The sequence below is a fragment of the Colossoma macropomum genome, unplaced genomic scaffold (genome assembly GCF_904425465.1).
Source record: "Colossoma macropomum unplaced genomic scaffold, Colossoma_macropomum, whole genome shotgun sequence".
In the NCBI taxonomy this organism is placed as follows: domain Eukaryota; kingdom Metazoa; phylum Chordata; class Actinopteri; order Characiformes; family Serrasalmidae; genus Colossoma; species Colossoma macropomum.
This window is the reverse complement of record NW_023494790.1, coordinates 14,261,052-14,288,107: the sequence shown is the minus strand read 5'-3', so window position 1 is coordinate 14,288,107 and position 27,056 is coordinate 14,261,052. Positions and strand designations below refer to the sequence as shown.

The 27,056-nt window shown below is 39.8% G+C and overlaps 1 protein-coding gene across 33 annotated transcripts in view; it reads left to right on the top strand.

The window, feature by feature from the left end:
* Window positions 1-27,056, top strand: part of ank3b (ankyrin 3b) — a 236,278-nt gene that overhangs the window by 136,858 nt on the left and 72,364 nt on the right. For 26 of the 33 annotated variants that reach the window (XM_036572225.1, XM_036572232.1, XM_036572235.1 and 23 more), the window contains exons 5-15: window positions 45-143; window positions 5,940-6,125; window positions 6,836-6,859; window positions 11,509-11,607; window positions 14,518-14,616; window positions 16,733-16,831; window positions 17,977-18,174; window positions 19,982-20,080; window positions 20,903-21,001; window positions 21,587-21,685; window positions 22,444-22,641. In XM_036572225.1, the coding sequence (XP_036428118.1) occupies window positions 45-143; window positions 5,940-6,125; window positions 6,836-6,859; window positions 11,509-11,607; window positions 14,518-14,616; window positions 16,733-16,831; window positions 17,977-18,174; window positions 19,982-20,080; window positions 20,903-21,001; window positions 21,587-21,685; window positions 22,444-22,641 (1,299 nt within the window). Of the gene's footprint in view, window positions 1-44; window positions 144-5,939; window positions 6,126-6,835; window positions 6,860-11,508; window positions 11,608-14,517; window positions 14,617-16,732; window positions 16,832-17,976; window positions 18,175-19,981; window positions 20,081-20,902; window positions 21,002-21,586; window positions 21,686-22,443; window positions 22,642-23,051; window positions 23,127-27,056 lie in introns of those variants that run through there. The other 7 variants (XM_036572236.1, XM_036572224.1, XM_036572253.1 and 4 more) reach the window with 2 other exon arrangements.

Below are 27,056 nucleotides of genomic sequence, written 5' to 3'. Positions count from 1 at the left end.
AAATGGATACAAATCACTTAGAACATTATTGTGTGATTTCACAGAATGGCTTCACACCGCTCTACATGGCTGCCCAGGAGAATCACCTGGATGTGGTACGCTTCCTTCTGGACAACGGCTCCAGCCAGAGCATCGCCACTGAGGTACGCACATCTGCGCATCCATCTACACACCCACTCGTCTACTGAATAAAGGACAACACCAGCCTGCCTCAAGCTGTCCATTACTTTAAACTGTAGCTTACAGCTCCACATGAACCAGTCACATCCATCTCATCTCATAGTAGTAATGGCACTGCCAGTGACATAGTAGCCGAACCAATGACTGTTCTTTTTGTTGTTGTACCGCCTGTCCAATATAAGACACAACTTTGAAGCAATAGTTGGGTGAAAAAGTCTCCCTCATCCCAAATGTAGTCTGTGCAAAGAAAATTCTACTCTGTATTCATATGGAGAGATGTGGACACATTTGTCATGGCGAGTTCTGAACGCAAATGATAAATGATGTTAAAATTTGGAGATGTTGCTATGGGAATATGAGAAGATAACCAAAAGCCCAGTCTACTTGTTTAACTATGTAAAACATCCATGTGACATTTTACTCTGTGCTAGGCTGTGCTACTTTGTCACACAATAAAAAAAAACACAATAGCACTTAACAGCTCAACACAACTTAAGGCAGTGTCCTTATGGGAAAGTCTGTCCACTCAGTAGCCATCTTGGTTACGCTGGTGGGCATTTATTTCCGGACATACAAGACCAGATTCCGTTCTCTTTGAATTGGGAGAGACCTAAAAACTTGAAGCTGAAAGCCAGATTTCCATTTCAAAAACATACAACTCCATTTACAAAAAAGTTGGGATGCTGTGCAAAATGTAAATAAAAACAAAATGCAGTGATGTGCAAATCATTTCATTTTATTGATTTTGAAAAATATATGCCCATTTTGAATTTGATGCCAACAGCACATTCCAAAAAAGTCTAGTAAAATTATGTAATGCTAAAAAAACACCTGGTGGTTAATTGGCAACAGGTCATTAACATGATTGGGTATAAGACAGCATCCCAGAGAGTCTTTCAGAAGTAACGATGAGGAGGGGTTCACCACTCTGTGAAAGACTACACAAGCAAATAGTGCAGCAATTCAAGAATAATGTTTCTCAATGTAGAATAGCAAAGAACTTTTGCTTTTCATCATCTACAGTATGTAATAACATTAAACGCTTCAGAGAGTCTGGAGAAATCTCTGTATGCAAGGGACAAGGCCAAAAAACAATATTGGCTGGATGTGATCTTTGGGCCCTCAGGCGGCAGTGCATTAAAAACAGACACGATTCTGCAGTGGAAATCACTGCATGGGCACGGGAACACTTCTGAAAACCACTGTCTATAAAAACTGTTCATCTCTGCATCCACAAATGCAAGTTAAAAGTCTAAAACGAAAGAAGAAACCATATATAAACAGGATCCAGAAATGCTGTCACCTTCTCTGAGCCTGAGCTCATTTAAAATGCACTGAGGGGAAGAGCGAAAAGTGTCCTGTGGTCCGACAAATTAAAATTTTAAATTCTTTTTGGAAATCATGGACATTGTGTCCTCTGTGCTGAAGACCAGTCAGCTTGTTATCAGTGCACAGTAGAAAAGCCAGTATTCATGATGGTATAGGAGTGCACATGGCATGGGTGACATGCACATCTGTGAAGGCACCATTAATGCTGAACGGTATATCCATGTTTTAACAACACATGCTGCCATCCAGACAACGTCTTTTTCAGGGAAGGGCTTTCTTATTTCAGCAAGACAATGCCAAACCACATTCTGCATGTATTACAACAGCATTGCTCCATATTAAAAAAGTCTGGGTGCTAAACTAACCTGCCTGCAGTCCGAACCTTCAGCCACTGATAACATTTGGCACATTATGAAATGAAAAATGCGACCCTGAACTGTAGAGAAGCTAAAATCCTGTATCAAACAAGAATGGGAAAACATTTCACTTTCAAGACTACAGCAACTGGTCTTTTCAGCATTTCCCGCTTGTGGCGTAACCAGTAAGCCGATTGGCTCTTTTTATTGCAGAGTAGGACTTTCATCATAAGAAGATGCTGTGTTGAGCATTACAAGCTTTCCCATTCATTTTCCAACCAGTGCCCAGTTCCCTCCTTTATAACATTTCTGTTTAAGACTTATGATTGACTGTAAGCGTTCATTCTTGTTAGCTACATTAGCCCCGTAGTTCCAGTGGAAGAATAAAGGAGCAAATTTCAGACCCCAAATGTATTTCAGGGGTGCTGTCTGTCCTGGGCTTCCAGGGCTGAAGCACCAAATATTATTTAACCAGGAAACATTGGCAGCCAGGTTACTTACTTTTTTAAGTCTAAATCAGTTTTTACAGCCTACATCAAAAATAACTCTTTTGAGACCAAGTTAATGTTGTTTGTGAAAAAACCTACCGAATATACAACATACAGAAAATATTGTAGGGCTCTCCAGACTCATAACAATGTTTATCAGGACACAAAATGACCAAGATGGAATGCTTTGTTTTAGTGTGAACTTTTATATTTAAAATATTGTTTCTTGTATAGGTTTAGGCAAGGAGAGTTTCACTGAATGACTTTTTAGCATTTAAAATATGTAAATACTACAGATAAAACATTTGTGTGCGAGCAGGAGATTTGAGAGATGTGTAGAAGAGATTAACGTTGAGAGAGGAAATGTGCAGAGAATTTTAATAATGTAATTATATGGATAATAATGTAATTATATGGTAATCTGTTTTTGACCCACATTTTTCATTTTCTGCTACAAATAGTACTTTCACTCTTCTTTTGCTTTTTTATTATTTTGTTATCAGTATTGCTGAATCGATGCACATTTTGTTGATGTGTAAAACCTCACATTAAATAAAAAAGTATCAACTACACACAGGTTGATTTATAAAAAATTCTGGAGTGATGATATCCCAAACAACTCTTGAACTGGGCTGATCCGTGGATCTTTCCATGCCCAGCAAACACCCCTGATGTGTTGCCTGATCAACTACATTTAGGGTAAGGGGAAACACTTTAGAAGTTCTTGCCGAACCATCGCTCTAAAAGCCTTTGACCTTGGAGTCATTTCCAGGCAAGAGTAAAGAAGGTTACAGGATGAGTTATGCACTGAGGGTATTGGATGTCCTGCTGTGTGAGTAGCTGTGTCACAGAAGGTTGAGAGGGCTTCAGGAGTCCTTGAGAACACATTAAGCATTTCTGCACAGCCATCGACAACACGTCTGCACACTCAGACGCAACACATTATGCATACGGAGGAACATTTCCCTGTTTGAAGTCTTGCATTAATAATTCATGCGTTCTGGAGCGAGGGACTTGATCAAAATTCAGGGACGTGGTAAAACAAAAAAGATCAAAAGATATATATTTTTTTTATCTCTGAATTCTGATTAGTGCCTGTAGATGGAGGAGTTGTTTACATAACGCCTTTTTTTGAGTGAATAATTATACTGATGGAAAAAAGGCCTTAATGATTCATGGATGCTGAAAGAAGGATTCTCTTTTGCATGACTCACTGCATGACTGAAGAAAATACTATCATGCAATAATGATGTTACTACACAGATGAGCACTCCCTAAGGATGTGCACGCGGGCGTTTTGCAAATGACACATGGTCATCATGACAGGGAAATCTAGTAAGAAGTAAATATCTATATAATAATAAACATTTTCCAAATGAACAAATATTCAGTAAATATTTTAAATAAAAACACGTTATGGTACCCAAAAATATAATTTCATTTGTCATGACAACGTAAAGGTCCGCATACAGCCTCGAAGCCATTTTTAGCTGACCTGTCGCTCAGTTAGCCTAGTTAGGTATAGCAACATGAAGTGATAATTGAGTGTGAAATGCTAACTTTAGCAGTATAGGCTTATAAAGAGGCTGTGGCTGCATAAAATGTATGTATGACCGCATGCTACTGTAGTAAATAGTATGCTATACGGCCAAAAGAATGTGAATGTTTAGTTCAGGTATTTCCACCCCAGCCATTGCTAACAGGTGTATAACATTAAGCACATAGCTATGCAGTCTCCATAGATAAACATTGGCAGTAGAATGAATCGTACTAAACGCTCAGTGACTATAAATGTGGCACTCTAATAAGACGCCACTTTTGCTACAATTCATTTCGGGAAATTTCTTCCGTGCTAGATCTGCCTTGGTCAGCTGTAGGTGCTATCATTGTGAAATGGAAGCATCTAGGAGCAACAACAGCTCAACCACTGTCAGCTGCATCACTCACTACAGAGTTCCAAACTGCCTATGAAAGTAACATCAGCTCATGAACTGTGTGACAGGAGCTTCTTGAAGTTAGTTTCCATGGCCGAGCAGCTGCATACAGGCCTAAGATCACTATGTGCAATGCCAATCTCTGGATTGATGAATCACACTTCACTTTGTGGTACTATATATGGTCGTGACCACAAATAAAGCCATTTCATATAGCATTCAAAATGTCTTGTGTAGTTTTGATAAAGGTAAAATATCGGTAAACCTGAAAAAATATGTTTTTGTGGACTATTTTGCCTCACAACGCTCTGCATGTACCTCTCTGCCATAAATCTATGTAAAAAAATTGTAAAAACAATTAAGACCAAAACCCCATCTGAAAACTATTTTAAAACAATTTTTCAGACATCAGGTAGTGTATTTATAATCATTTCATGTAAGAACTCTATGAGGTTGCTTTTAGAGGCATTAAACTCCTCTTACGACGTCTGGTTCCTATCCCCCCCATTGTGAACTATTCTGACTCGGGAGGTTTCTCTAGACCAGAGCATTTTGCACCAAAGCACTCTGAATGACTTTCATTCAAATCAGTGAAATCCTTTAAAAATGTATTTAATTTGGCAGTAAGCATTTATTTGCTCATAAAAATTTGATTTTATGTGTGCCATGTGTTCATTCAGACCAAGCCTCCCCTCAAGAAAACCCGGTAGTAATTGTAGTTATCATTCAATAGCTGTTTGTTTCAGTTTGCCTCTGTTTATCAGTGATGCTTGTCAGAAATTGCTTCATGGTATCAGTAATCTCTATTGTCGATACGGATACTGTATTTAAAACTGCAATATACAAGATTTTTTTGTCAAACTGGAAACAAGTAGCGTTTTTGAGTCGGAAGAAAAAAATACGCAAAAATATGGTGTATGTGTGCTGCTGGGAGTTGGTCTGTAAGCCTAAAATGATAATTAAAAAGTCACAGGTTGGGTCACATTTGGCTGGAGTTTTTCAGACCACGTCATACATCTTTATATATTAATATCACATGCACAGGCTCAAGAAGGTCCAGCTCCATGTTTATGTCTCAATTGCAAAATCAACATTATACTGATGAAGACATGATGGCAATAGTAGATAATTCACATACATCCTTGGAAGACATGTCCTTCACCAAGTTTTGACTGAGTTCTTTTTGAATGCACTTTCAGCGCGCTTGCAATCATCAGATTCTTCCGGAAGAGCAGGCTGAAGCACAGCCCACATTATGGAATGCTCTTCCGCTTATTGCATGCAATTACACATTTTCCCCAGAGAAATCCAAATTCCCAAATCTGTCAGGGTACTATTGTCAATGATAGCGAGGTGTCCCTTCAAAAATGTAATATTCTGCAAATGCAAGTTTTGATTTATAAATGTGATTATGTGGTGCCACCCCTCGCTCCTCTTTTGCCACTCCCTCAGATTGAATTAACATAAAAAGATTCGGATAAAAGATTATAGACAGTCAGTTAATGATAAAAGGCCTGCTGTTGCCCACCACAATGTGAATTCATTACTATGTAAAAAGACATTGTGCAGACTACTCACACAAAAGGTTGTGTGCAGACACAAAAGGTTCCTGCCAGTGTGTAACATGTCTTTATCTGCTTATGTGTGTGTAGGACGGCTTCACCCCACTGGCTGTGGCGCTACAGCAGGGTCATGACCAGGTGGTCTCTCTGCTCCTGGAGAACGACACTAAAGGGAAAGTGCGGCTCCCTGCGCTTCATATTGCTGCCCGCAAAGACGACACCAAGGCCGCTGCGCTTCTCCTGCAGAACGACCACAACGCTGATGTCGAGTCAAAGGTAAAAAAACCTAACCTGACACATGCTCACACACATGACTTCATAGAACTTGATGGTGCTGGGTGGACATTCTCCATCAAATATGAGTCATTTGGTAATGGCAGTTTTCCCTTTAAATGAAATATTCATGGTAATAATAAATATAGAGGCTCAAGCAAGAACTGTATGATGGTGCTTTACATGAGCAGATCACCATTTATTACAAATGCACTCTTCACTATTACAGGGTGCTTACTTCTGATACTGGTGATCTACCACCCTGGAGAGTTCAGAGCCAGCACACCTGGCTTTAATGTTCAGATGCTCCTGAAGACCTTCATTACCTGGATCAGGGGTAATAGATTAGGATTGAAGCTAAACTCTGCAGAGTGGTAGATCACCAGGACCAGGATTTGGCCCTCTTGCTCTGCTGTAATATTGTAATATTAACCCATGTTATAGACCCAGATATTCTCTCCTAAGGATGAGTAGAGGAAGCATCTTCAGTTCTTCGGTGCTTTTAAGTGTAAATTCTCTTCATGCACCATCCAGTTGAGCGCTCTTGGTGTTTTGTGGTGTGCTGTGTTTTTTTTGTTTGTTTGGGTGTTTTTTTGTGACTTTCCCTCACCATGTAGCCTCCCAACAGCTTTTTTTGATGCCACCATTGTGACTGTGAAACACTAACCGTCCCATTCTCTCCCCTCTCGGCCGGTGGGTGTGCACTGCCATAGATGATGGTGAATAGAACGACAGAGGTATATATGTGCGCAATGACTCTGCGCCCTTCTCCCACTTGCACTTGGCTGCCCCCTGCTGCTGCTACTGCTGCTGCTGCTGCTCCTGCTGCTACATAACCCCCTTCCCCCTCTGTGTGCTTCACTTTCCCTCATTGGTTTGGCTGATCACTCGTGTTCAGTAGCACTGACGCTTGTGGCACTGCAGGGCGAAGGAAAGGGGAGCATGGAGAGGAAGCACACTGGCTGAGGAGGTCTGCAGGCCTGGAGGTTTTAGGCTGCGTACACAAGGACATATCATTCTCTGTCAAAAACACCACTGATTTCAATGCAAACAATGCATTGACGGATACCAGCACCAGTCCGTCACTCTGCAAAACAGAGCTGAATATTTGACGGATTCTGACATACCCTTGTATAAACCTATAGGAGATGGTGCTTCAGTCAGTCATGTCGAATTGGAGAAATCACTGCTGTCAACTTCCATGCCTAGCTGTACACTCCAGCTCTAAGAAATAGTAGGACTGGTTTAGTTTTAATTCAGACGTCTTTTTTTGCTTCATTAAATGAAAAAGAACAGCCACTGCCAGCAGTTTTCACTTATGAGCCTTCATTTTAGAATGAGTTTCCTGCTCATATCGATCTCCACCTACAATATACCAGCAATGTTTGGCTGCCTGTGGTCAAATTACATGTTTTGCGAAAATAAGTACACATGCTTTGCAGAGAACACACATCTGCAATTACTGTTTATTTATGAAATTCAATATATTGGGGGAAAAAAACAAAACATACAGTGTGGCCTGTGCAAAAGTTACAGCACATTTTTTAGTTTGTTTCATTTTTTCCCTCAGCAAATAAACAGAAATTGTTGACTAAAATTTGGAGAAAATTAAAAGATTTAAATCAACAAAACAAATGGGGTATTCAAACTTGTATACACAAATGTATATTTTAGAGACCAAAAAAACTTCCCTACACATTCTTATTTAAAATCATCATTATTTAGTGCTTGATTGATGGATTTCTAAAGGACTATTAAAGCTGGATTGCCTTTAGCAGAGGAGCTTGTGTAATGTAAGTATGAGAATTGACTGAATACACAGAGCATAAAGCATCTGTGTAATTTCCCTCAAATCACCACAGATAGCTCAGATTGAAATATAATATCCCAGATGTACACGTCATCATTAAGCTCTCAGTCAAACCAGACTTTCCTCTTACTATTTCGTTCAGGATGAAGCAAACCTCATGGGTGGTCCTGATGTGATAGGACTTTATTGGAAACATTGTTCAGTGAACAGCCAGCTATATAGTTTCCAAAGCTTCCAAGGTTTACAAAGATATCCCAAATGTAAGATTTTCCAATTCAAGTGAATTGACATTTCCACCAGGAAAACTGTAGTTGGTCTGGCTGCAGCTTTACACAGCAGGACCCACACTTGATTACAATAACAACACAGCTGCCTGGCCATGCGTATTAGCAGCTTTCATACTTTGTTACTGTGAGGTCATTTGGAACAGTTACTGATTACTATTAGTGAAGGAGATGTAATTCACTGTCAGAATGCCAGGCAAGACCTCCCCTGCTAACACTCATTCAGCTCAACTAGGATTTTGTATAGACAAAGAGGAAAGTAGTCCTTTCTCATTTACAGTGGTTATTTTAAACAATCAAACTGATCTTTCAAAATTCATAAAATGTTTTCTGCTGTACATATGAAAAGAAAAACAGTTTTTTATAGCTGTTATCTAATGTGAGTTTCTCTCTGGACAGTCAAGGTGATCAGAATTGGTTGTCAGATTTATTAGTATGTTCTCCAAAAAAGGTGTGTGGCTACAGACCTCCTCTAGAGGGCCTGGCTCCTCTCCGATGCTGATTTCAGATTAAGCAGTTGAACCGCTCAGCTGCAGAACACTGAGCTTTCACTCCACAGGCTCGTACATCACACTTTTCCCCTGCAGGGGCCAGCTCAAAGAACTACTGGTATCTACAGAGTCAACTCCCTCTCTCTCTCTCTCACTCTCTCTCTCTCTTTTTCCAAACGTCTGCTTTTTCTGACTTCCACAGTCAGCATGGTTCCCAGGCTTGTTCCAACTGCACCTCGTTTCTGGCCCTAATATACATGCATGACTCACCAGAGACTAAAATGTTAAAGGAATATTCTGAAAATATTTTTCCAGTTTTCAGAGGTTTCTTTTACTCATTTATTTCTTTTGTGAAATGTGTATGTGTGATTCTAAATCTAGGGTTCATGAACGTTTGTTTGTAAGTGAACACATCCTCTTAACTTAAATATGGCATTTTTCTGATAATTTTAGTGCACAGTTCAACATATGATGCAGAGTTTACCATATTGGAAAGTAAATATAAGACATAACGTATACAAAGTGCCATTACAGGCAATATTTTAATGTTTTTTAATAAATAAACAGGAATTGTGCATTAAAATGTACTTATTTTTACTTAAAACAACTGACCAGGGATACCCAAATCTTTGCATATGAGTGTATCACTGTGAGTATCGCCTACCAAGCTAACAGGTAAACAATTTTATGCTAAATAGCTTCAGCAAATGCATTAAAATGTTAAGCTGTTTTACAACTTGCAGTTGTACCATTTTGAAGCTGGAACTGGCTGCAGTTCTGTGGATGTTGTGTGCAGTTCCATGGAAGTCTGTGGTAGATGTGGAGGAATTTTTTCTCCATATCTTACTTCAGAAGCATGCATTCCAAAAAAAAAAACAATGAAAATTGTGTTTATAAACTCTAGAAACTGGAAAAAATGTGTTTCTTGTCAAAACAAAACATTGGAATGTTCCTTTGATTGCTGACACCCAACTGTTCACTAACACCTCTGGAAAATCCTCACAGGCAAGCTAGACTCACAGACTGGACTTACTTTACTGCTTGCTGCTTTTGAGATTATACCGTATTTAACGTCCGTGGATTTTCACTGTTAAGTGAAGTATTGTTAATGATGCTTTACGTTAACCTTACTTTAACCTTAGCTTTACTTTAACCTTAGCGATTACTAGGAGTGGGCAATTTTGACGATCATTAAATTTAATGCTGTTGTAATACTATTCCAGTCATATTGTGAATATTGTTAGTACTTGAAGAACACTGACCAACTACGTGTTTCATTGCATGTTGTGTTGTCATGCTGTAGTCAGTGTCATGCTTATAATACGGCTCTGGGTTTAAGCTGGATTTCTCTATGAGAAAAATGGATGGGATTAACTATCATGCTCCATGGTACATAAAAAGGTTCCAAAACTGATATCTTTTGTCATACATAGATTTTTCTACTAAATGTCTCTGGATCCTCTGAATTATTAGCTCATTATAGGAACATTGCTACATTCGTGCTAACAGTGAGGTATCACTCCTGAACACTGAAATGGTGTTGCATGAAAGTAAGTCTACTATTAAACATCAGCACTATTATATAGACTGCTCTACCAAATTCAGTTTGAATTTGTAAATAACACAGTTGTTACAAAAATGCTGTTCCACATTTTCATGTCGCTGCCAAAACACGAAGGCTACAATTACGCAGCAGGTAAAAGTGGCCTAAATCCAATCTTTTTCTTTATATGTGATACAGATGTGTCATCTTTGTGGCAGAGTGAACAGCAAAAAACACATTGAATCTGACATTTTCGATATGTCCGAAATGTGTTTTCATCTCTGATTTGGAACCAAATCAGTAGAATGATCCGTATAATAACACCAGTTTTGTACTACTGCCCAATCAACTTAAGTGCCACACTTCACAGAGCTTGCTGGATTGTTTTGGGTAGCAAAATTTATGTTCAACAATATTGTAATTCAAAAGATCTAGTGACATTCAGGTTTAAACATATCAAGCTTAGAACGATTTTTTGTACCACAGAGCGTGATAGCAGCAATTTTTGAAAATCTCATTCATTTTGGCCATAGAGAAATCCAGCTTAGACCCGGAGTTTATGATATGAGCGTGATGTCAATTACAGAATGGCGCACGACTTCATTCAGTTCATTCAGCTTATCAAAATTCAGAACAACTATTGTGATGCATATCGTGATGTAATGTGTTTGGAATCGCCCTTCCCTAGTGATTACTAAAACAAAATGGATTCATGGACATTCAGATACTATGACACGGTTAGATTTAGTTAGTGTTACACTTTAATTAGCTGTATTCTTGGCATGTAAGTAGTATTTATTAGGTGCAGTGCATTGTACATATATGCATGTTTGCACAGCAGTCTCCAGATGCACCCCAGACTCCTTGACAGCTTTGTGTCTGTCTGTCAGAAACTGTCTGAAGGCTGATGGTGAAGCTCGAGGTTTAAAGCCTGAGGAGCACACGTCCTTCAATACTAACCCCAAGCCTTTGAGCCTAGTATTGTTTTCAGTAGGTCTGAAAGCTACTGGGCTAATGGTGAAGCATAAAGAAAAGAACTGCAGTTTTTTGACTGCTTGGATGGCATGGAAGGTATTTTTGAAGGACGTGCGTCTCTTCCCTGCTCAGTCGAGGCGGTATGTGTATCTGGTTGGCTGGTTGTTCTGTGCCTGGCCCTGTCTTGTGCTCCGATGTGCTGGGGTTTGGGGAGGTTGTAGGTGACTCTCGGGTGCCCCCTCAGATGCCACTGACCTCTGTGCTCTCCCTCTGACCCCGCCAGAGCGGCTTCACCCCGCTGCACATCGCTGCGCACTATGGCAACATCAATGTGGCTACGCTGCTCCTCAACCGTGGAGCTGCTGTGGACTTCAAAGCCAGGGTAAGTCCCTGAACCTAACTGTGGGCTGTATGGACAAAAAGTCGTATCAGTTTCGGGTTTTTTTTAGGATAAAAGTGGCTGGGATGTTTCTTCACTTAAAGCTATTTTTAACAACCAAAGTAAATCAGAAATATTTTTATTGTGCAAAACAGTAAAAACAAAACTAAACAATACATAGATAAACCTATGTCAATATTGCTTTCTAACAGTAGCCTCGCGGGCACAACAGTGTTTTTTCATGTCTGAATTTCTACAAGGCTGAAGTTTGCATCTTATTTGCCAGCTTTATGTTCAGATTTTCCATTCCTCCTTAAATGAAGCAGTTACATTCTCCATTTACATAAGAATCCATCTTCAGCTTCGTCGAATTTCTCAAAAAAACTGGCGCAAACAAACAACACTGTCAGTGCCTAAACGTCTATCCACCTGAAGGAGCTGACAGAGACGAATCAGGTACTTTGCCAGCCAATGTTTGAGGGCTAAGTTAATTTTTGCTAATGTTAGCTTTCATAATTTGCTTGCTAAGATCAAATATAATTAATGTTATATTTTTATTTTTGTCCTTCGTATATCCTTCCCTGTTTCTTTAGTCTCATCCACATGTGAAAAGCCTGGGATATGACCATATGCTATGTGCTCTAACTGGATAAAAACACATTTAGCATCCCCTGCTCTTAGTTTTGTTCCATAATGCAAAATGACAAAAACAAAACAAAAATACTTTTCCCCAGGCAGTCCATTTTGTCTCCAACCGAAACCACTTGAACTTGTATCATGTTGAGCCTAAGATATCCTCTGTGCAAGGCTGCAAGTCATGTTGCATAGCCTGAAATAATAGAAATAATAATTTAAAAGTCAGAGATGTCGCATTGGGTTACCCATGAGGGTCCAGAAGGATCCTGCATAATGTTTAGGTCTCAAATGCAAAATCAGTAATGTACTTACGAAGATTTGACAACAATAGTACATAATTCAGTTACATCCTCGGAAGACACGTCCAAGTTCTGACCTGAGTAAACTTGATTATTGGGCAAACCATGACTTTAAGGGGGGAACGGTGGATGATGCAGGCGCACATTAGGGTTTAAGACGGTACTTGAGGACGTGGGCCCACATGAGACAGCGATACTGCTTACAGGGAAACATGAAAGTGGAAACTTAAACAAAAAGGCTCAGGAGGTAATGCTGAGCCATGTCTCTCTGCAGCTGCTGATGGCAGTCTATGCATACATACACAGAGCTAAAGCCCCCCGGCTTTGACTAGAGGAAATATGAGCTCATAGGTTTGAATGGAATCTGAAGCTTGAGGTGTGGACATAGTCTGAGGCCATGTTTAGACTGCAGGAGGGAGTGTGAGTGTGTATGTGTGTGTAATGGGGGGGTGGGGGGTATGTGTCCTGGAAATTGGATTAAAAGATCTGGACAAGATTGTATGATGTACTGACTTCAATGAAAACATGGCTGTATACAGTACTGGCTAAAGTCTGAATTATACTTCTGTGTCTGTGATTGTGTGAACATGTGTCAGCGTTGTGCGCAGATGTTTACATGGGTCTCTGTCGATGTACTTGGACATAATGTGAATGTGTGCACTAGGGGGCAATGCTCAAACCTGCATGTTTTTGTACAGCTGATCCCCAAACTACTTCATCTGATTTTGCGCTAGTTCTGGCAGGGCCAGTCTATAGGGAGCCTTGCCACTTTGTATTTCTCCCATTATACCAGAAAAGTGATTGCACAATGCTACAGGTCATCCCTGAGTGAGACCTCATTGAATTCGGGTGAAAGAATCTAAAAGGCAAGAAACAAGAATTTAAACTTGTTTCTAGCCATTTACAGACATAGGCAAAAGTCTCAACATCCCTGATCAAATCACATATTTTGTTGCTTTTCTAAGTGAAAACAAGTTGCCACATCCTCTACAAGGAACAAACGTACGTATGGCATTCTCCTACAAATTTCAGTGCACAATTTCTGTTTATTTGCTGAGTTGAGTAAAATAAAAATGAAACATAAAATAAAAAATGTGCTGTAACTTTTGCACAAACCTCTTTTCCCAATATGTTAAATTCAGTAATTAAACAGTAATTATACATTAAAATGTGCAGATGTATGGTCTATGTAGAGGATGTTTTAACTTATTTTGACTTCAAAATCAACAAAACATATAATTTGCACAACTTAATTTACTTTTGAAAAACACTGCTCCTCAGAGTCACACAGCGCATAGTCAGAGATGAAGTGCAGAAAGTAAAAGTCCTTCCCAGTATTTTAATCCAACTGCCTGGACACATCTGCTCCTGAGCTAACTAGAGAAGCCTGGCAGTAATTAGCCCTGTGCAGGTCTAATTAGTAGGTTACAGTGCACCGTGACAACATGGCGGTCGTTTTTAGGGGTTTGGGAAGGTGTATGTATGTGCATGTCTAAGAACATGGCAGGGTGTACAGCTGTCACTAGGGGGCAGTGTGGGTCAGTTCCCCAGTTACTGTGCAGCACTGCCAGCCGGACTTACCACTTTTCTATGCAAAGCAAAAATTAATGTCTACTGGAGTTTTAAGTGGGCACAGTTTATACTAGGGATGCAAAATGATGACAGAATTATTTTAGTATCAGTAGAAATTTCTTAAAAAATATGTCTGCATTGGACTGATAACTAGATATGACAAATATTTCAAACCAGTACTTAACCCCCTAACAATTCAGGCTTATTACATACAAAGGTTTATTATTCAGTAGCTGCAGGGACTTCAGTGCAGACTGGCTGAGCTGTTCTTCGGTTATAGAAGTGTGCAGTAAAGCTTTGGGCCACTGGTGGGCCCTGGCCATATAAGGATTAATGGCTTAAAGAGTAAAGTAAGTCTTTGTCTTGTAGTTTCTAATATCATGTCATTTGTTCTGCCCTGTTACAGAATGACATCACACCTCTCCATGTGGCATCGAAAAGAGGAAACAGCAACATGGTCAAGCTGTTGCTTGAGCGAGGAGCGCGGATCGATGCCAAAACCAAGGTCAGAGCTGCCCGCGGTTAAACCAACCAACCCACTTCACTCTTTTTACACACTATATTCATCCCTTAGGAAGTGAGTTCATGTTTTAAGATTTTTGCACACCAAAAGAAAAGAACAGGGTAAGATGGCAGTAAGTAAGTCATTTAGCCTGGGCTTTTAACTTATTAGAATATGGTCATTCATTTACAGTGTTAAGGTTGTTACTTAAGAAAACAAATCCATTACAAATTACTAACTATTTTCATCAAACTGCAGTTGGATTATTGCCTGGAAAAAGTAATCTCATAACTCTTTGCTTTACTATGTTAATCCATATAAATCTCTACCAGCATACAAGGAGATGAACAGGTAATGTGTAAGAAATACATATTTCAAATGCATCACTTAGGAAAATCCAGTAGCCTTTTTAGAACTTTTTAGATGATAATGATTCAAATCTGAGGGAGTGAAGTTGAGAAACTGACGCTGAAAAGACAGAAAGGCAATAGTAAATTTGTTCTGTGGGGTTTGGACCTGTAGCCTGATCGGCTAACTTAATGTTAGCTTAGTGAGCAGGCTACCAACCAAAACAGTGCCACACACCACAGTGCATGTCTGATTCTGACCGACTGGTGCTCAGCTGAAACAAGTGTAGATGATAAAAACTAATGTCTGAAAGAGAAAAAGTTGAATGACTGCTGAGCCAAAATCAAACCTGCTCTGTGGTGCTTAGCATTTTGCTAAGCTAACAATAGCTTAGTTAGTTGGACAAACATGCCACACAGCACACAGCACAGGCTTGGTCACAGCTAACTAATGCTAAAATGACACTCTGACACTAGAGGTTATCTGAAAGTGCAAAGTCGAGTGACTGTTGTTACATTGAAACATGCTCCACTATGGGTAAAGCAATTCGCTGTCGCTGAGCTACTATTACTGTCATACTTAGTTTTTCTGAGCTTTTTCCTGGCTCTGAATTCTCCCCTTCTTCTACCAGCACCACCTATCAGTAAGCTCCTATAAAATGTGTTTATTTATCCATTTAGACAAGGAATATAATTTTTTGTGTGAAAATATTTACATTAAACATTTTCAGTGCAATGATAACAAACAACCCAACAGACAAACAGACAAACACAAAGATGCACAACTAAATAGGGTAAATTCAACTAGACAAAGTCCTGTCCCAGACTTTTTTGGCAAAGTCAATTGCCTCAGACCAAGCGACCACAGTATCAGCCTTTGCTCGATTTAATCTGGCAGTGGCCGCTCCAGTACCAGGACATCCATAAAATAGAGCAAGAAGGTAGATCTTAAGTGCACGCTCGCTTCTGCATGAAATTTTAAAATTACTTTCTTCACTGCTGTCAGAGACGCCATTACTATTTTCTTTTGGTGGGGTTTAAAATTCAGTTAAGTACTGAATCGTCTCAGAGCAGAAACAAGGCTGGATGTAAAGGCAGATCTGCTTCTAGAAGAGAAGAGAGCAGGGAAGCTGTTGCTTCCCATAGATGCTTCACTGGGGACACTGCCAGAAAACAGGAATAAATGTTCCAAGAGCATCTGAAGAGCTCAATAAAATTCTAATCCAGAAGGAATAGAAATTTGACACATCATCATTAAATATCATCATCATTTTTAAAACACTGTATCACTGTTATACCGCCCAGCCCAGCACTGTTCATTTGGGGCTTAGCCATGGACCCTTTAACCCTCGCTTTATTTCATGCTCCAATAACTTCATTGAAAACATGCTTGCCTCTCCTTGTGGTGTCCGGAGCACTTACTCACTCACAGTAATCATACGACACACTCTGCTCGACTCTGATGAATGACAACAATCTCATTACTTTAGGGCAACATGTGCTTGACATTACTGCTTAGAAATTACGTGCAGCTGTTGTATGCATCTGTTTTTCCAATGCAGTTCAGAGGACAATACGTGCACATGTGGAATGGGCTCTGTTGTTGAGCTTGGCGCAGAAATGGCATGATGGGGCTGTAGGGAATCAGAAGAAGGGTTTAGAAAGTAGTGAGGTTTTCTGCTTCCAGGCTGTGAGGTAGAGGGGGTGCTTTTTCTGTAATGTCTTTGCATCAACATGTGTGCTTGTATGTGTTTTCTCTCTCCAACCTGCAGGACGGTCTAACACCTCTCCATTGTGGAGCCAGAAGTGGGCACGAACAGGTCGTGGAGATGCTGCTGGACCGTGGAGCTCCGATTCTGTCCAAGACCAAAGTACTGTCACATCAGCTTTAACCACACACAGATGTGGGCCTTAATGGTGATGAATATGCTGTGTAGCTCATCCTTTCATTTAGTTTTCCATTGCTTCACTTGTACTTTAACTTTCCTGGAATTAGAAAGGTGAAAAAAAGTTGCCTAGTCATAGAAGGCTTGACATACTTTTTATAATGCAACATTTGTTGAATGTCACAATGCAGCCTCCAGTGCGGGCCAGAGCTTTTGGGAGATATTGCTTTAGCAAGACTTAACACACAGGAATTTCATTTGTTCTCTGTGTTTTACCTTTCACACCAAAAACTGTCAGAAATGTTTAAAGCCTCAGTCACTGTTTATCAGTCATTTCTGACTGATGCTAACTAGGGATGCACATTTTGGCTTTACAGCCAGCTTTACAGCCAGATTGGTTTTATTATTCTTTTTAATTAAACACGAAGCTCACACTGTGTGGGCTAAATGAGCACATAAAAAACTAGCACACTCCCAGTACTTTTTCTTAGCCAAAGTCATAACCAAAATAACATTATTTGCTCTTAAATGAGCCAAACTTCCATTTTAAATTTGTGACAGATCAGTTCGTATTTAAAAAACTTGAATTGAGTAAAAAGCTACATTGGAAGTAGCAGCAGCATTCAAATAAATCTCTGAAGCTGTATGTCATTCTGTAGTTGGCATCATGCCCACAATAGCAAGCTGGATTTCTTTAAGGCATAAATGAATGGGGTTTTTCGCAAATCGCAGCTGTCATACTATATGTTTTGTCCTGTGTACATTTTCCACTGAATGTCTCTGGCTCTTCTGAATCATGAGATTGTTAAAAACCTCATACATCAGTGGTAAAAGTGAGCTGTCATTCCTGTGCACTGAAATGACATTTCGTAGAAGTAAGTGTACTGTTAAACTTTTTAAACCATTTATTCATTTAAATTGAATTCGACTCCAACCTGGCTTATGTGAGAAAGCCAGAAACAGGACTGTCTTACTAAAGTTAATGTCTGCAGTTTAAAATTGTTTAAAACCATTTCTTTTTAGTTATTGAGGTTAAGGTTGAGGATAGGTTTAGGGTTAAGCTTAGAAACGTATACATGACCCCATGTCCAGATAAGGTGTGAAAACAAACATTTGTGTATGTCCTGCAGAACGGTCTGTCTCCGCTGCACATGGCCACGCAGGGAGACCACCTGAACTGTGTGCAGCTGTTGCTCCATCACGATGTGCCTGTGGACGACGTCACCAATGACTACCTGACTGCTTTGCATGTGGCTGCCCACTGCGGGCACTACAAGGTGGCCAAGGTCATTTTAGACAAGAAGGCTAACCCAAATGCCAAAGCACTGGTGAGTGGACTGTTGACAGGAGAAAAATCCCTTTGCCTAGCAGCCCAGTAGCAGCCCATAGAGTCAGTTAGTAGCTATAAATTGAATGTGATTGTACGCTAAAGAATCAAATTTTCTCTGTATTACAAATGAAGACATGCAAACAAGACGTTTCGTATTCTGCCCTAGAGCTACAAGGCGTGGCTAACAAGCTAACAAGAAATATATATCCCACAAGTTGCCATCAAGCAAACGCATAATAAAAAAAGAAAAAATGTTCAAATAATCAAAAAGCTGAGTTCCACCAAATGTTCTGCGTAATTTGATTGATGAGATATAGACAAAGTCATTCAGAGTGGTTTGATGTTAAATGGTTCATAGCAGAAAAATTTAACAGCTTGGACTTCTTTACATTGGTAGTGATAGGAACCAGGAGTCACAATGTCTACAACACCAATATAGCCATTTTATTTACTATCCAGATGAACATACACATTATCTGAGTTTTAACATGTAGCATTGGTGATGGTAACATAGTGGTAAATCTGTTTTATTTAGGTATTATTTTACTGTATAATGCCCTGCATGCCCCAATAGCCCGTACTGTTGTTTGCTTTAATTTATATTTTTATTTATTTGATTTATATTACCTTAAGGATAGGCATGTTTCTTCTGTAGACAAATATTTTGAAGATATTTTATTTTTTAAAAAAACTTTTTTTATTGTAATAAGATTTATTTTTTAAATTTTGTTTATTTATTTTTTTTTACAAGCAACAGCTATTGGCCATACAATTTTAAAATGCTCATTAGATAACAAAAACACATAAAAACAGTTCAAGGTATACACAGACCAGCCACTTCACTAAGCCTTCTGGTATTTACACTCATTGTCCATTTTATCAGCTTTACTTACCATATAGGAGCACTTTGTATTTCTGCATTTACAGACTGTAGTCCATCTGCTTCTCTGCATACTTTTTTAGCCCTCTTTTACTCTGTTGTTCAGTGATCAGGACCACCACAGAGTAGGTATTATTTGGGTGGGGGGATCATAATAATTGATAGTTCCAGATAATTGTGGAACTACAAAGTACACCTAAATGATGGAGCTGATAAAATGTAGGCATGTGTACTTAAAGAAGTGGCTGGTCAGTGTATTTATGTGTCTTAGTTTATTTTGTTGCTTAGAATAGTCATTAACGGTTGACCTTTTAAAGGTAACCATTGTTGCCGTTCACTTCAGTTAGTTTGTTTTTCTGGACCTTAGTAAGAAAGACATTTGATGTACCCTGATCTTCTCAAGTCTTAGTTGAATACCCCTGCTGAAGAGGACATGTTAACTTATTTTCACCTAGAAAATCAACGTAATGTGATTTGAGCAGTGGTGTTTAAACATTTACAACTGTTTTTACAAAATGTAACACGGTGCACCGGCTTACTAACTTTCAAGGACAAACTTGTTACAGTAAGCATGCTTTGTTCCTGAGCAGCACCATGGAGATCTGTAAAACATGCGTACACGCACACACGCACACACACTTGGCTGAGGGCTGCGAGCATGCTGTCATGCTCTTAAGTAATTGGAACAAAATGGGCGTTTCATTTATTGAGGAGAAAAAAGGGAAGAAACTGAAAGGAAACTGTAGAAATAAGAGGTTGCCAAACCTCCCCAGCAGCAGAGGCCCAGCATTTTTCATTCGGCCTGCACACATGTTTATCTGGTGCTTTTGAGGGCTGGAAAAAAAGAGAAAGCCGCAGCGTTTTCCATACGGCGCACTGCTGGAGTGAGCATGCAAGACTTCTGACTCTCGCCTTTTCTCTTTAGAATGGTTTTACACCGCTCCACATCGCCTGCAAGAAGAACAGGATCAAAGTGATGGAGTTACTGCTAAAGCACGGAGCGTCCATACAGGCAGTGACAGAGGTGAGAGAGAGAGAGAGTGAGAGATGGCTGCGTGTGTGGTCTGTGTGTTCTGTCTGTGATTTGCTTCAGCTTCTTTATAGCTATTACGCTGAAATATGCTATGAATATATTCCAAAATGTAAACACAATGTATTGAAAACATTAACTACATTGAATACACCACTGTGTAAAAGTCAGAGACCACCCCTTTATTTTATTTCATTTCCACTCAAAACGGTCGTTAAGTAAGTTGTTCATTTTTAGGAGATATTTCTGAGGAGATTACATGTAAGAATCCACTTGCATAAAAAAGGGTAAAGTCCAAGGAAAATAAATGAATTTCCAACATTAGAGTGAAAATGTATTAAAAGGTAAAACCGGGACTCCTAGTAACTGTGCAAGACCACCAAAACTGTCACCATCAGTTAAGCAGTACTTAAAGATTTCATCTTGGAGGGAGAGGAGAAAATCAAGCTGCTTCAGATCTGAAAAAAATCCACAGGTGTTTATGTCCATCCTTCCACTGTGAGAAGACAATTCAGCGCTATGAATCCTAAAGGATGTGTAGCTGTCAAGAAGTTATTACTGAGAATTATCACTGGTATTAATTAACTTGTCCTTAATGGCCATTTGGACTGGAAAAAATGAAGAGCAGACTTTGAAACAGTGCTGCACATAATAAAATACGTTTTTGTTTTTTTTGTTTCAATCTTCACTCATTCTTTTGATGCTATCAGAGCTTGTTAGTGTAGAGCTGACACAACACAGCAGCGCGCAAATGTGCAGTGAGGTAATGCTAATTCAAGCCTTTCTGACTCTCTCTCTTTTCTCTCTCTCCTCCAGTCGGGTCTCACGCCGATTCATGTGGCTGCCTTCATGGGACACGAAAACATTGTGACTCAGTTGATGAATCACGGAGCGTCGCCAAACACAACCAACGTTGTGAGTACTGGACCATGCCCCCAACCCCGTTCTCCAGTCAGAGCCTTTAATGTGTCACCGCTGGCTAGCTAATCGCTAAAAAAAGAGCTTGATAATAAGTTCAAGCAAAAACAACAGAAAGAATTCCGGGTCCTGTCTGAAACCTGTCATTGGCTGGCCTTTTCCCTCAGGCCTTGCTTCCCTGGTGTCCCGACGCAATAAGACCTTTTAGGGTAATAACAGTCTTGCTCTTTGTGCTTAAACAGGGGTGTGAGTGCAGGTCTGGCTTGCTAACGTTCCTGTAATTACAGTTCCAAGCCAGCAGTCAGACTATAATCATATACAACTGTCCCCCCCAACCCCGTGCCGGTCAGACATCAGGCCACTGTTTCTGTAGAAACGAGCTTTGGGCTGCATGTGGGGTGCAGCTACTCGTAGCAGTCATAGTAAAGAGAGGAAACCACTGGATGGGAGGGAAAAGGGGGTGGCATTATTTGATACACACACATGCACACTCATATAGGATAAGAGCTTAGCGTGGCAGTGCACTGGTACCTTTTCCCACAAGCCTTTGTGTTGAGTTGCTTGTGTGTGTGCGCGTTGTAGAGGGGAGAGACGGCGCTCCACATGGCTGCAAGGGCCGGACAGACAGGAGTGGTCAAATTCCTGGTCCAGAACGGAGCACATGTCGACGCCAAGTCCAAGGTAAGAGAAAGAAAGTGTTTACGCAGTAGTGTTTTGCTAGCTAACTGTACAACTGTATGACTGTGGTCTGGAAGAAAGACTTGTGAAACTACCATGCAACTAGTTGCGTGTTGTGAGGTGTCTGAGCAATATTTTATTGTTATTGTGATAAATTAGGTCACAGTTTGCTTTTCTGAGTATATCGTGGATATAGTCAGTACTTGAATACTTTAATATTTTTCATTACAAAGAGAGCATAATTAGTCCTGTTTAATTGGATTTAGTGCAGTGCAATTTGTGAAGCAGTGAATAAAAATCATTGTGGTTTATTGTAGTTTTTTTTGTGTGTGTGGTGCAATTTTGTCTGTTCCAACTAATCAAACCTCATAAAAAAATTATGCATATCATGTAAAAATGTCTTAAAGTATTGTGCTATAATATTTTTGCCATATTGCCCACCCCTATGTTGGTATACTCTACTGAAGTACTTAACCTTAGCCTTAGACTTAGACTTTGGTAGACAATCTTGCAGATCAGACATGATAATGTTCAGCACTATATTTAACATCACAGAATATAGGTCCAAAGTCCATGAGACCAGACTCAGTGAGGCTGTAGTCCAGAGATTTAGATTGGGCAGTGGTAAAATTCGAGATTTCATGATGCATCGAACCGATTCCTAGAATGGCAGTCTAATAATCGTTGTGATGTCAGAGATTTACACCCCTGCAGGGTTTGTCTCATAGTTAAAGGAGCTAATGTGTAATCTGTTTGTGTAGGATGACCAGACCCCGCTGCATATCTCCAGTCGTCTAGGAAAGCCTGATATCGTTCAGCAGCTGCTGCAGCATGGAGCATCTCCCGACTCCACCACCACGTCAGGATACACACCTCTGCACCTGGCTGCGCGCGAGGGACACAAAGACGTGGCGTCAATCCTGCTCGAGCAGGGTGCTTCACTGGGCATCACCACCAAGGTCAGTGACACACACACAAACTCACACCCAGGCATGCGAACACACATATAGATACATACGCACACAGTATGGGAAGGTGGGCTTGTTTCCAGTCTGTATCTGGTATTTTGGTGTTGGTCTTGTGCGTCAACATCTGTGGTTAGCTGATTAAACTGTTACTTACTATTCAGTTATTAATCTTAAGACTATGAAATTAAAATGTAAGATACAGTTATATTCAAAAGTCTGAACATACCCCAGTCAAATTACATGCTAGGGTGTGTTGCGCTGGTATGAGTGGATCAGGTACTTGTACCAGCGCAACACACACTAATACTTCACCATCATGTCAGGGTCAATGCAGTACTGAGAGTGATCCGCCACCCAAATAATACCTGCTCTGTGGGGGTCCATTGAAGAACAGGGCAAAACGGGTCTAACAAATGATGCAGGGAAACAGATGGACTACATTCAGCAATATTAGAACTACAGGGTTCACCTATATGGTAAGTGGAGCTGATAAAATGGACAAAATGTGTGGCTGCTCAGTGTACACTGCTCACTCATGCTTGTGGGAATCTACATGTAGGTGTTAGTAGCATTAAAATTTTCGTCTAGATTCTGCAGTACTCTCAACATCTGCGGTGCAATGCCATTTGTTTGTCATGGGCTGCTGCAGGTCAGGCTTGTATGCTTTTCTGGTATCTCTAGAGGTGGTTGGCACTGGTCAGCGTTGATCCTGGCCAGAGCCAGCTGTGCTGTGTGGGAGGCAGATGCACACATTTCCTGAATAGATTTTCCACTGTCCTCTCAGCACTTTTGGGTGCCAGCAGATGCTACTCTTTAAAGAACTCTTTAGTTCATTAAGGTCTTGACTGATGAGCTCTCTTCTTCCCTAATGTTATCAACTCCATTTCCAAAAAAGTTGGGACGCTGTGCAGAATGTAAATAAAAATAGATTACAATGATATGCAAATCATGTGAACCATATTTTTAAAGGAAAATACTACAAAGACAACATATCAAATGTTGAAACTGAGAAATTTTATTGTGTTTTTAAAAATATATGCCCATTTTGAGTTTGATGCCAACAACACATTCCAAAAAAGTTGGGATAGGGGCATGTTTACCACTTTGTTCTTTACCTCTTCTTTTAACAAACTCTGTAAGCATTTGGGAACTGAGGAGACCAACTGCTGTAGTTCTGAAAGTGAAATGTTTTTCTGTTCTTGTTGATACAGGATTTCAGCTCCTCAACAGTTCGGGGTCTCATTTGTCCTTTTTTTAATTTCGTAATGCACCAAATGTTTTCAGTGGTGATAGGTCTGGACTGCAGGCAGGCCAGTTTAGCACCTGGACTCTTTTACTATGGAGTAATGCTGTTGTAATATATGTAGAATGTGGTTTGGCATTGTCTTGCTGACATAAGCAAGGCCCTCCCTGAAAAAGAAGTTGTCTTGATGGCAGCATATGTTGCCAAAAGCAGTATTTATCGTTCAGTGTTAATGGTGCCTTCACAGATGTGCACATCACCCATGCCATGTGCACAATTGCCCCTCATACCATCATGAATACCTTCTTTTGAACTGTGCACTGATAATAAGCTGACTGGTCTTTAGTCCAGAGGACACAATGTCCATGATTTCCAAAAAGAATTTAAAATTTTGATTCGTCGGACCACAAGACACTTTTCCACTTCCCCTCAGTCCATTTTAAATGAGCTCTGACCCAGAGAAGGCGGCAGCATTTCTGGATCCTGTTTATATATGGTTTCTTCTTTGCGTTTTAGAGTTTTAATTTGGATTTGTGGATGCAGCAACAAACTGGTTTCATAGACAGTGTTTTTCAGAAGTGTTTCCGAGCCCATGCAGTGATTTCCACTAGAGAATCATGTCTGTTTTTAATGCAGTGCCACCTGAGGGCCCAAAGATCACATCCAGCAAATACTGGTTTTTGGCCTTGTCCCTTGCATACAGAGATTTCTCCAGATTCTCTGAAGCTTTTAATGTTATTATGTACCATAGATGATGAAAAGCAAATTTTTTTTGCTATTTTATGTTGGGAAAATATTTTTGAAAAAACAATAGAATTTCTCAGTTTCACATTTTCACAGTTTTACATTTTGCACAGCGTCTCAAATTTATGCCCTTTTCCCTTTGTCCCAGATATAGTGCATCAACTAGGAGTTGTTTGGTGTCTGAAGTTTGCTTCTTTTGTTTTGCACTAGAGCAGCATGGCTAATGTAGCTAAGAAGTAATGAAAGCTTATAGCCACCAGTCATCAAACTGCATGCCTAAAATGGACAAAAGCATGGACAAAATCCAGGTTCCAAGGTGGCTGCCAGAACAAATTTTAGCTATGTGACATACCTGTTCATACCTGAGTCAGTGACAAATAAAAATTATAACTAAAAACAATCCTGTTAAAAAGGATGTGATGTTTTGGATATGCAAGAATTTATTCAGTGTATTGATATTTTCATAGCTTTCTTAATGGAACGAATTGTTTTTTAAATATCAATTTTAAATGTCAGGTGGTGCAACCACACTCAAAAAATTTTTTTTTCAATATTTGTGAAAGGACTTCCGACCATGCTGTTGCATCATGAAGGTCACTTAGAGTCTTCTTTATGGTGCAATAGATGAGAGCAACACATCTAGGTGCTTTGCCCTTGCCTAATGCACCTGCCCCTTTTTGGCTAAAAGCAGCTTCTCGACTGGTGGTAAATACAAATGCTGAGGACAATTTAATAACAAATAAAAATGATTTTATTTATGGCCAGTGAGGCAAACAGTCATGTCATGTTATAGAAAATTATATATTCATGTAGAAAAAAAATAAAGAAATGAAAAAAAAAGAAAATAGGGGCTGATCAGCGCTCTTTCTGTCTGTCTCCATCAAAGTCAGCGAAACGACCTGACCCAGTGGCCGGACGTGTTGTATTTACGATTTTTGTATTGACTGGCCGGATCCCACACCATTTTTATCCTCTCTGCGGATGGCCTGAAGCCACAGATGTCTCATTTTGCTGTCCTGGGGAAGTGAACAAAATTGTTTTGTTTTTTTTTAATTGTTAGACTTGCAAAATGCGAAACAGCAGCTTTTAGGTATGGTGCCACTAGTATGTCCAATTTGGCGCCGACACTCTAACTGGGTTTGTTTTCACCCAAAAGAGGGCGTGATCGTTCGGAGGACAGGGAAGTGACATGCCTGCTCTGATCTATAGCTTGGCCATTCGCTTTTTTAAAAGCATGTCAGAATAAAAGTCCCTTGTGTTCCTTTGTGCCATGTGACATTTGAGGAGATCAGAATTTACTGAAAGGTTTTTTAATAAGTTAAATACTTTTAAAGTTGCCCTATTTTACAATATGATTTGTATGAGAAGATTTTTAAATGTTTAAAATTAAAAATGCATGTCATGTCATTGACCCACCTCCTTTTAACATCCATCCTGAGTGATCTGATCACGAGTGGACAGCTGTGTACACTTGGCATTTCCATTGTTTTCCGGTGAACACTTATGATCAGATTTCATGACTGGTGCTGCCTATTCAGTGTGCTGTGAGTCCATGTTTGTGTACATGCAGGCACTGTTATAGATGTTTAAATTTCATGGATTGCTACTTACAAACCGAGAAAGTAGACAAAGAAAAAGTACACTTTAGTACACTTTAGCGTTCGCACTACAGATATTATATGATCATATGCATCCCTGACCACCTCCAGAGGTGAATTGAGTGAACAAATGGATCCCATTCACACCTGAAGTTAGTGCTGTTCACTGATGACCTGAAGGTAGTGATGTCCACTGGGAATCAGAGCACCCAAGACGTATGTTAATGCGTGATATGTTATTAATCCCCAGTGCAAAACTAAAGAAGCAAACAAGTATATTTTGCAGCAAGAGAGTGCACTATTCAGTTTTCAGACCCACACACAGATTTGTGTGGCTAGCACTTCTTATATGAGAAAGGAGGTCATCCATCAAAGCAGATGATAGAGCTGTAATAAGATGACTAAGCAGTTTGAATGAATTGAGGCACATTCGTATGTGGAAGCCTTGAATCCAAGCTATTACTTTTCTCATAGTGTTAAGGAAGAGGTCAGGACTAGCACAGCAGAACAGAAGGAGTTTGACATAGTACTGTGAAATGTTTTGTGACTGATGTTCTTTTGTGGAGGAATTGCTGTCAGTGTGAGGCTGACAGCATGTGTTTGTGTTCTTTGTATGGGTCTGAGCATTTCTGTAGTAAAGCATTTTAGAGTTGCCCATTTTGCTCAGATTTGACATTTGAATTAATAAGGTGTTTTTCCAAAAATATTCTAATGGTAACTTTAATAAAATTCTAATAGTAATTCCAAACAAAACACTAATAGTAAAAAGTTAAAATAAAAAAGGCCTCTTATGACTCCAGCCCACCGCCGACTGAACGCAT